The sequence below is a fragment of the Drosophila obscura genome, unplaced genomic scaffold, assembly GCF_018151105.1.
Source record: "Drosophila obscura isolate BZ-5 IFL unplaced genomic scaffold, ASM1815110v1 contig_4, whole genome shotgun sequence".
NCBI classification, from domain to species: Eukaryota; Metazoa; Arthropoda; class Insecta; order Diptera; family Drosophilidae; genus Drosophila; species Drosophila obscura.
In genome coordinates this window covers 5338795-5349363 of record NW_024542828.1, presented here as the reverse complement: position 1 = coordinate 5349363, position 10569 = coordinate 5338795, and the positions used below count along the sequence as shown (strand labels likewise).

The following is a 10569-nucleotide window of genomic DNA, read 5'->3' as shown; positions in this document are numbered from 1 at the left end:
GAAATACACCAAAGCGGAAAGGAAAGGCAGCTCCAAAAATAGATGCCAGAATAAGTGTGTGCGAAAAAGGCGATAAGACAAATAAAGCGCCAAATATAATTGGAAGAGAAGAAACCCATTCTAAACAGTAGATCACACACAGAAATGAAAAGACAGAAACAGATGGAACAGAACGGGGGGTGGGCAAGGAAACGCAAAACCGAAAAGCTAATAGAGAGCAAGCGACCTTATATTTGGAAATACTCGAAGTTTTATTTGCCATATGCCAATAGTGGATTGCAAACAACAATACTAATTGGGGGGTACACTGATGTATGTGTGTCTATATGTCTGTGCGTTGTGTGTGCTCATTGTGCAGTCACGCCCCGATATGGGCAAAGAAAAGAAGCTAAAACAGACATCAAATCGAAGAAAATTCACACGCCTCCAAAAAGAACAAAAACGAAAAGAATTGATGTTGATATTGTGACTGAAAGATACCCAGTACTTGGAATTACTTAATGTTTTCTCAGATTAAAATAATATTGAAAGAAAAGGAGCTGACAAAGAGAAGCATTCGACCTTCTGTCTCTATCCTATCCCATATACCCTTTGAACTCTATGAAATATACAGGGTACATCCCCACAAAAGAAACAGTAAAAGCTTGCAAAAATCAAAACCCGTGTGTGTTTACGCAAAATTCCTGTAGTTCTGTTAATTTTCATTGCCTGTTTTTTTTTCGATGCTGTTTCCTGTCGTTCTGTTCCTTTTCCACTTTCCATTTCGATGTGTAATTTGTTGCTGGTTTTAATTAGTGCAGATTTTTTGTTGAAGAATTTGTTTTTTTCTCTCTCTCTCGCTCTGTCTCGCTCGCTTGCTGGGGTTTCTTTAAAGTTTATCGCCTTGGGAGCAAGCAATTGTTTATTTATCTAAATGCAAAATGAATTATTTCGATTTGCTTGGTTTTGTTATTGTTATCGAATTGAACATACAGTCGAGTCGGTGTCTGGCCATGAGGAAGTCAGCAAAGTGGAAAGTGATGGTGTTTGTGTGTGAAAATGAGTCGGTCGATAAGCAACAAGATTAATTTCATCATTAGGCGTTTCTTGGCCATTGCAATTATTGGTAATGCGTGTCGATTTGTTATCCATATCAGGTACTAATCGATGTTTAGAGAATCATTGGCAGCTCAAAAGCAATAGAATGCAGTCTGAGGAAAGTTTTTCGAGTTAGAAACATTGTAAGTGGCGTAAATATACCTTATTTCTTCCTCGATATAATTGGTATTGTTTAGAATCATTCTCTATTTGCTCATTTTCTTTGTTTGTAATGACGGACTCTAAAGTTACGATTTGTTCAGGCACCTTTCTTTATGATTCATTCAATATAATCTGTGTATATTCCTCTCTTCTTTGTTTACTAGTGACTAGTGTGTCAGGTGGTGCAATGTTAGATTAATTAATCATTGATCGTTGCATTTACTTCTTAAAAGCTTTCTAAAAATCCCAAGTCCCGACGAAACCCCCCAACAATCTCAGTGTAAACCCCATTAATAAAAGTTGAACAGCCTTTTATGCGAAAACAAAAATATAAAACAGTCCTTAAATTTAAATGCAAATTATTTTTAACAAGAAAACAAACAAAAAGAAGAAACAATAAATATGCTGTCCAACGAAAATTAACTTTTAATGCGAACAGAATCTTCATCAGATTTTATGATGAGCAGCCGGGTTCGGGGTCCCCCAGAAGACAAATAAAACATAATTAGGGAAGACAAAACGAAGAAACATAGAAGACGATCAAAATGTGAAGAAGAGCAAACGCACAGAAGCGCAAAAGCAAAAGGAAAATCTCAAAGTAAACGATGTGCACAACTACCTGCAGCCTCAGAGGAAGAGAGACAGGGAGACACTGATGATGATCCAAACCGGTATAACAAATAAATGCAAAGAAACCGAAACAAAAAACGGCAGACAGAAGGAGACAACAGCATCAGCAGCCAGCGACTATAAGAAAACAAGAACGGGAAGGCTGACCATCAGAGGATCGAAGTTTGGATACCCCCTAAAAGAAGGAGCGATTGGGAAGTTATGATAAGATTGAGAACAATTATGGTAAGACTTGGAAAGGCAATTTGTATCATAGATCCAATAGTGCTGCCTTCTCTGCTAATAACACATCATACCACTCGTCTACCAGGGGCATCCAAATGTTAGCACTGCAACAGCAAATGCAAATGCAAAAGCAAAAACAACACTAAGCCACAATGCCAAAACGCAGCGAAAGAGATAATGACTGACAGACAGAGGAGATGGATGGCAGCGAGAGAGAAAGGAAGGGAGTAGAGAAAAGAGCGCCAGTGCAAGCGAGAAAAAGGAAAACGTGCACTGGGCGACAGGTTGAGCGACGGCAACGGCGAATATGAAAACAAAAAGGGAAACGGCAACTGGCGTCGTCGGCGTTGGATGAGGCATGCAACAAGCGGCAGTAACAGCAACAACAACAACGACGACACAGAGCAGGCAGGCCTCAGCTCTCATTCAAGTATTTTTATCATTAGCTCAACAATTTGAAGCATTTTCCTAGCAACGACGACGACCCGACCGCAATACGCAAAAATATTTGTGCAACAATTTTTCAAGCACAAAAAAATTCAGTTTTTGCTGTTGTTGTTTTAAACAAATTACTCATCCTCTTACCTTGTAACTGTAAAGAGAGCGGCGACGGCGTCGTTGCGGCATTCAGTTTGGTTTTCCAAAAATTTCATTTATGTTTTGCTTTACTTCTTTGTTGTCTTTGGATTTTATGCGAAAGCAAAAGCAGCAAACAACAACATAAAATCACAAACACATGCTTGCCAGCTCACTCACACACAAACACCCGCGAACACGCACACGCACAGAAACAGAGAGACAGAGAGAGAGAACGGGACTACACTTGCGGCCACATAAGTATAAACACACTTTTCAATTTCCTCTAGTTTCAGCTGGACATTGATATATATTCATTTATATACTTTATTTCTCTATAAACATTTATTCTTTCTTGTGCGAGAGAGCGGGAGGAATGGAATCGCTGGCCTTTGGGCTGTTATGTAGAAGCAAAATATTTCCACAAGATAACGGCGCCTATTAATTTCGCGGGCTGACACTGTATGAAATAGACTGTGGTTCCTCGATTGCACTTTGGCCCCTGCTGCCCAGCACGGCTATTTGTTTAAGCGGTGGAGTAATATATTGTGTTTAGTTAAAACATCTATATACGAACAAGGCGCGGTAAACACGGTTCCGAAACACGCAAAAACACGAAATTCCCGCTCGGCACAAGAAAAGGCAGGGCGTTCACATTGGCGTTCGAATTCGTGGGGCCGAAAAAATGTACTGAACAAGTCTCGACATGTCCAGAGCGTCGCTGCTGGCGTCGCTGCCGTCGCTTATAAAATTTCCCTGGGAAATTGCTGTCGAAAAATAGGGGTATGGCCAACAGGTGAGGCGGCTCAAAATGTTTGAGCGCATGCAAGGCAAAATCTACCTATTTTGCTTAGCATACCATGGAGTTTATAGCATATTGTTGATCAAACTCTGCGGGGTGAAGTTCGTACGAGCCTTGTAATTTCCCTAGGACGTTTTTGGCTGTTAACCATACCTTTCCATGACATGACCGAGCGTTTTTACGCTCTCAAGCTCATTTTTGCGTTACTAGCATGAGTTTCGAAATGTTTAAGAGGTTTCTATACCCTGTAATCTTTAATATAAACCTACGGTATAATATATATATATATATATTATATATATATATTACGGTTTATCATTATATATTTTAATTCCGTTTTTAAGGTACTTTTCAGAATATATGCGGCGTTGCCGCTTCCGAAAATCTATTAAATTTAAATATAATAGGTATATTAAAGATTATAGGATATCGAAGCAAGAACAATTTACAAACAGTAATATTTTCCTAGATTTAAATCAAGCTGTTCAATTGTTTAAATAGAGCTGGGGTTAGTCACTAACCATACAGTATATAGATGTGCCAGTTCATACATCGAAAGGGGCGCAAGCTGAGTGTTCTGTCCCGGCTCCCAGCGCTTCGGCTCTGTGAGGCTGAGACACTCGGGTCGGGAGCCAGGCCATTCGGGTCGGGAGCTGGGCCGTTCGGCATGTATGACTCATGTCGGGAAGCGAAAGCAAGCTGAGAATTGCAAATGTATGTGTGTAAACAGACACGACAAAATTTTGTATCAATTCTTATTTTCCGAAACCGTTTTGAGTTTCGTTTCCAGGTTACGTAAATGTGTGTGTGCCATGTATTCACACATACTGTGCTTGTGTGTGGGCTCTACAATTGTTGTCCGCTTGAATTGGTTGTTCGTTTTGTTTTGAGGGCTGATGTGATGTAGCGACCTATTCAGGGCCGGATCAACCCTCAACCGGGCCCTGGGCAACCATCAATCTGGGGCCCTCCATTTTTTCACGCCAGTTCCTTCTTCTTTCATTTGAAATAAAAACTTATAAATTTAATGTTTGCTTTATTAATTTGTATTTTTATCAGTGGCTATTATATTTTTTATTCATTTTTTGGAGTTTTGTTTTTTCAACAACATTTTTCTGTTATTTCTAGGAGGGCCCTAGGCAACTGCTAATCCGGCCCTGGACCTATTCCCGTCGTAAGACTTCATATTTTCTTGGTGTGTTCTTTAGCTCGACTCGACGCGGGTTGAGGCATTGACGAAGCGGTTCATAAAATATTTTTTCGTTTTGTTTTGAAAAGCTGATGTTGCGACGGGCGCGCGGTTCTCTTTTAGGCTAGCCTTTGCCTCTGCTTTCGGCTTCGTCAACACGATTTGAGAGCGAATAGTATCGATATTTTTGTACGATTAAGAACAAAAGAACATTAAGAACATTTGATTTGTATGGGAAAAAATTCAGCAACATGTGGAAATGGATTAGCAGCATTGTTGTGCAACTTTGGCACGGAATGAGCAACAATCTGCATACCTTGGGAAAATGGATATTATGGACTTGAGATATTGTTTGTAATTTCAAGCTCCAATTAATGCAGAAACTATTCAGTCTCGGTTTTGAAAGATGTTAACGAAATTTTGCAGCTCACGGGTTCCAAAAATAGCTATCAGAACCAGGATAAATGTATATCTAAAACACAAACATGTGCATTTATAGGTAAAAAACATGTCTAGGATAAAATCATAAATAATGTTTTAATGGAGCTTGGAACATAACATTTAACACCAATTAAAAGAAATAAGGTATACAAAAGTACATACGCATAGAAGGAACTTGGTTGACCAGCAACATTGACTCACATTTAGTCAACATTTACGTTTTATGCTTTGGCCGTTTTTGTTTCAACCTTAATATGTAAACAATCCAATGAAAAAGAGTTCTAAAAACTAGCCAATCCTGAACAAAATTTATGTATCTATCGGATAAAATTATTTGTTTACGGCTGAGAGGGCCAACTATCTAGTAATATTAAACTGAATATCAAAATTGACGAATTTCATATCACAAAATATCATGGTATGGCAGCCCGCAGCAACTACGAATTGCACGAGTCTGGCAACGCCACAAAACGACGTCACACTTAGTCAAAATTTACGTTTTTATGCTTTGGCCTGTTCCCAGATGCCCAGAATATGGAATTAACGCTGGAAAAGAAGCTGCAGGGATTCCAACTGGTGGCACAGGAAAAGGTAATGCTAACAACACTCAAATACATAATGTCTAATTGGTGTATTTGCAGCTGCAAGCTATACTGTGTTCGATACCCGGCAAAAAGGAGCTGATTCTGGAGCCCGCTCTGATTAAACCGCTGGAACATGTCTGCACTGCCTCCTGGTTAAAGTGGGTGGCGATCACTTCCTTAAATGTAGTTTAACCCTTGCGTTTACCTGCAGATTAAAGGGCATACAGAGGATCTATAAGCATGATGCCAAACAGATTGTGCCACGCTCTGCGGATGAGGTGCATATTTATATGATTCGCAGCGTGTTGGGCACATACCAGACTTTGCTGCGCCAGCTGCAACCGCTGGCCACGGTGGAGACGCCCGACATATCCCTGAAGATGTACCACATCATCTGTGTGCCCAGCTGCTATACGTATTACCAGACGCTGCTCGAGCAGGCGGGCCTGTGGGGTCTGGTGCAGCTGCATCACTACAATTGGGATTTCATTTACTTTGACCAGGGTGTTCTCAGCCTGGAGTTGCCAAATGTAAGGGATTCAGCTTCTAAAGTCCGCTCTAAAGTCTTCTTTTCCCTAGTTATACGAGTGCCTGTACCTGCAGTGCGATAATTCGCCCTTGCCTGCCGTGGCTCAGAGCCTGCGGCTGCTCCAAATGATCTGTGGCCCACCTGCGGTTATACTCAGCTTTGGCTCACACTCAGCGCAGTTGCTGCAAATGCTACAGGCCCTGGGCAAGCCACCGAATACCACAAACCCACCCGATTATGGCGGCTGGCTGATCATCGATCGGGACAAGGACTATCCCTCGAGTCTGCTCACGCCCGCCATCTATGCGGGTCTGCTGCTGGAGGTATTCCAGCAACGGGCAGGGGAAATTGTCGTTGATAACTCCAAGAACAAGATCAGCAGTCAGCGCGTGGAGCTGCTGCAGAGCAGGCAGCCCAAGGGGACGACGAACGCCGGTAAACCCATCTCTGTGCGTCTGAACTCTGCCTCCGATGAGATCTATGGCGACAATCGTTACAAGCACTTTGCGCAGGCCAGCAGTTGGATACGCGCGCAGGTCAAGGCCTTGGGCTTGGAGCTGCAGAAGTTGAACGACATGCAGCTGGAGGAGATGCACGACTATGTGGCCCGAAAGCTGCCAAAACTCACGGAACTGAAAGCCAAAGTCTTGCGGCATTTGAATGCCAGTGAAATTGTTATCCAAATGTTGGGAAACTTTCGTAGACTTCAGACCCTGGAGGAGGATATTCTGAATAATGTGTCGAGGAAGAGACTCCTGGGAGAGATTGATGAGCTGCTGACAACAGATGGCCAGCGTTACAATACCCTGCGACTGCTGTGCCTGCTCCATCACTGTGCGGGCGTGGCACCCGAGGAGCTGCAACTGTTTGCCAGGAACTACTGCAACATGTTTGGCCATCGGGAGTTGGGTGTGTTCCAGCAGCTCGCTCAAGCGGCGTTGCTGCCTCAGCTGTTGCCCGACAAGAAGGCGCCCACAAAGCTGCTGGCCAATCTCCCACTGCCCAAGTTCCAGCAAACAGAGTTCCAGGCCAATGCCAACCGCTTGAAGCTGCTTACGTCCTGCGGCGATGGTGCGGATGGTGCTGCTACCTCAAAGGGCCAACAGGGCGTGCAGTCCTGCCCCAGTTTTGTGTTCAATGGCACCTACATACCGCTGGTGGCACAGCTTTGCTCCATTCTGCTGCGCGCCAACAATGCTGAAGAGTTGTCCGCCAAACTGGCCATGGTCGAGGGCATGCAACTTCATTTAGATAGCAGCAGACAGACGCCGACGACGCCCAAGGCCTATGCTGCACAGCAGAAGGCAACACCACCAGGAGGAGGTGGTATGGATGCGGTGGATGTGTTCCCCCTGCGACTACGTAATCTCTTTGTCTTTGTGGTTGGCGGGGCCAACTATGCGGAGATAGCTGCCTGTGATTTCATATCCAAATTGACGGGTGCCAACATCACAGTGGCCTCCGACTCTCTAATGGCTGGCAGTGATCTAATCGCCGCTGCCTTCAGCAACTGAATTTAGTAAACGGAAATCTCTCTCTTCATTTTATATACAATTTATACGGGAATTTTGTAATAAAAAGTCAGACACCATGTCCGCCCTTCATGCCGGGCACGCGATACAGCAGCTCTCCATCGTCATCGTAGTAGGCATCCTCCACGCGGTAGGTGGCACCCGGACGATGCAGTTTTCGTGGTATTACAATGCGATCCTTGACTTTGGTCATCTCGTAGCGTCGCTGATCCGCCACACTGATCACTATTTCGCTGCTCTCGAACTTTTGCACGTAGCTGGAGAGGAAACCCGTGCCGCTGGGATTGCTTGGCGGCGTTTGGGGCGCTGCCTCTGACACGGCGGGCACAAGCTGCAGCTGCTTGAGCTCCTGCAGACGCATCTTTCGCTTATTGCGCACTTTGTCCAGCAAATAAGTTTCATCTTCTGCTGCTGCGGGTGGCGGAGCATAGCCTGATGGCAGCTGTGGAAGATTAGGGCTCTCTTTGGTCTGTTTTCCATTACCCAGCAGCTGCCGGAACTCAGTTCCCCGTGGCACAGGAAGTGCCGGTTTCGTGGGCCACTCCTCGGGCTTTAGTTGCTTCAAGTCCTGCTGTCGTCGCTCCGAAAACTTCTCCAAGTGCTGCAGAAACGCCGAGGGTATGGCCACATCACATTTACCCTGCCGCAGCTGTTGCCAGTTCTGCATGACACTCTCGTCGTGGGCGCGTATCCTGGGCACATTCCTCGGCCGCCACTTGGCGCGCAATACCTTCTGGACAATCTCCGGGGTGGCGGGAAAACTCTCGGCCAAACGTTCGATGCTCCACTCATCCGGCCGCTGTTCGTGCAGCAGACGCATTTGCTCCTTTTCCGCATGGAGCAGCAAATTGGGGAGCTTGACATCCCGAAAGTACTTGTGTTTGATCATAAACTGACGCACACGATCGCGCTGCGCCTGCTGTTGCACCTCATGCTGTCGATGGGTCTTCTGCACGTCCATGAAATCCGACTCCAGATCGCCATAATCCTCGCTGGCTTCGGGCGTCGCTGTTGGCCGTTCGTGTTCCTGCAGCTGTTGCAGCTGATAGCCAAGTCCGGGATTGGCACGACGCGGTACGCGAGCTCTTAGACAGTTCTGCGCTGTGTGCAGACAGCGTTGCACCATCCGAGCAGCCATTTTAAATGTTAATTTGTTTTGTTTATATAAACAGCCGCAAGCAGCCAGTGGTTCTGCTCGAATATATCGAACTATTGGCATAGCTCCCATCCCTAGCTGGGCAATTCCAAGTTGGCAGCTCCATTATTTAGGTATATTTACGGGTCAAATAATAATTAAGAAACCATTGAAACCTTATAGGAACATGTCCATTGTAAAAATTAGATGCATTACAAAATTTGTATACGTATTTTATAGCAGCCAATCCAAATATATCAAAAGCGCAACGACTGTAGCTCGATACTATCAAGATAGTCTCAAAACCATCGATAGTAGAGGCTAGCAGCAACATATCGGTACTATCGATAGTGCCCTCTTTGGTTTGACACCTCTACCGGCAAAATACGTAAAAAATACGCATTAAAATCAGCTTTAATCATGGCCCAAAACGATCCTGGCAGTGGAAACCTGATGGACGAGTTCGAGGAGGCCTTTCAGTCCTGCCTGCTATCCCTAACCAAGCAGGAGCCGAACTCTGGGACCAACAAAGAGGAAATCGAACTGGAAGTCCAGAAGACAACAAATCGCTTCATCGATGTGGCCCGCCAAATGGAGGCATTCTTCCTGCAGAAACGCTTCCTCGTGTCCACCCTCAAACCCTATATGCTGATCAAGGACGAGAACCAGGATCTCAGCATTGAGATCCAACGCAAGGAGGCGCTCCTGCAGAAGCACTACAATCGCCTGGAAGAATGGAAGGCCTGCCTCTCCGACATCCAACAGGGCGTCCACAATCGTCCCACGCCGCCCATCAACCCGGGCATGCTGCAGGGCGTTCCATCTGGCATGCAACAGCCCATGGGTGGTGTGCCACCACGTCCTGGTCTGATGCCGGGCATGCCACCAGTCGGTCCCATGCCACCGGGACAACAGCATATGCTGCAGGCACAGCAAATGCAGCAGCTGCGCATGATGGGCAAGCTGCCACCCAAGTGAGAGGAATGGAAGGGGCAAAATTGGGGTTTTAGTTTGTAATTTTAATAGTTCAATAAACACAACAAAACACACGAATATGTTTGTATAGCTATTAAAACATAGAAAATGTTGGTCATACTCGTGTACTCGCTGTAAATACTGACTACTGTAGTAAGCAGCTTTTATAAGCATTGTAAACTGATCCAGGCCAAGGTTTCTGGTTGCATTTTGCACACAAAAAGCGGCTGCAAGCGAATGTTTATCTTTACAACGGGAAGACTGTTGGGGACATGGAAACATAGATAAAACGCGCTGTTAGATGGGGAATTCCTGGGAAATTTCTAAATAAAAGATAACATCTTTCTAATACACCTCAACGTATGCATTTCCTTATCCAAACGTTGGACAACTTTCAAAGCGCCAACAACTGCTTTGAATTAGCGAAACGATCTACATAACCCCACAGTCAGTGCCCTGAATCTGCATAATCATGAAAAGTTATTCCTCTATGAGCCGTTATCTTCCATTATAAGTAACTCAGAAATCCCATCTACCCCTTCCTTTGTGCAGCATCCTATATCTATTGCCTATTATCCAGATCTTACTTACTTCTTACAGCCCCATTTCTGCTTTAAACCATTAAATATTTGTAGATCTGCCACTTATAATCCAGCTATGTTCGGCTTCCTATTTAAGCCTCAAAAGTACCCCAAAAGAACACACAAGAGCC

The 10569-nt window shown here is 44.6% G+C and overlaps 3 protein-coding genes and 1 long non-coding RNA gene across 4 annotated transcripts; 3 read left to right on the top strand and 1 right to left on the bottom strand.

Moving 5' to 3' along the window:
- The first annotated feature begins 1683 nt into the window (after window positions 1-1683).
- LOC121404792 lies at window positions 1684-2486 on the top strand. Its single transcript, XR_005968221.1, has 2 exons — window positions 1684-2094; window positions 2180-2486. It is a non-coding gene; the product is annotated as an uncharacterized LOC121404792 (long non-coding RNA).
- Window positions 2487-5582: 3096 nt separating this feature from the next.
- Window positions 5583-7838, top strand: LOC111074062 (vacuolar protein sorting-associated protein 33B). The gene is made up of 4 exons (XM_022366696.2): window positions 5583-5693; window positions 5744-5844; window positions 5898-6216; window positions 6266-7838. Exons 1-4 carry the CDS (start codon window positions 5637-5639, stop codon window positions 7727-7729), a joined length of 1941 nt encoding a protein of 646 aa, XP_022222388.2. The 5' UTR covers window positions 5583-5636; the 3' UTR covers window positions 7730-7838.
- On the bottom strand, window positions 7747-8967 carry LOC111074101. Its single transcript, XM_022366746.2, has one exon. It carries the CDS (start codon window positions 8964-8966, stop codon window positions 7797-7799), a length of 1170 nt encoding a protein of 389 aa, XP_022222438.2. The 5' UTR covers window position 8967; the 3' UTR covers window positions 7747-7796.
- Window positions 8968-9231: 264 nt separating this feature from the next.
- On the top strand, window positions 9232-10160 carry LOC111074814 (mediator of RNA polymerase II transcription subunit 28). The gene has a single exon (XM_022367774.2). The coding sequence runs from the start codon at window positions 9303-9305 to the stop codon at window positions 9858-9860; it is 558 nt and encodes a 185-aa protein (XP_022223466.1). The 5' UTR covers window positions 9232-9302; the 3' UTR covers window positions 9861-10160.
- Window positions 10161-10569: the final 409 nt, after the last annotated feature.

Coding starts and splice junctions, on each gene's coding strand:
- LOC111074101 (XM_022366746.2), bottom strand. CDS start 8,966: ATGCCAATAGTTCGATATATTCGAGCAGAACCACTGGCTGCTTGCGGC.
- LOC111074814 (XM_022367774.2), top strand. CDS start 9,303: ATGGCCCAAAACGATCCTGGCAGTGGAAACCTGATGGACGAGTTCGAG.
- LOC111074062 (XM_022366696.2), top strand. CDS start 5,637: ATGGAATTAACGCTGGAAAAGAAGCTGCAGGGATTCCAACTGGTGGCA. Junction 5,845..5,897: donor TGCACTGCCTCCTGGTTAAA/GTGGGTGGCGAT, acceptor GTTTACCTGCAG/ATTAAAGGGCATACAGAGGA. Junction 6,217..6,265: donor TCAGCCTGGAGTTGCCAAAT/GTAAGGGATTCA, acceptor TCTTTTCCCTAG/TTATACGAGTGCCTGTACCT.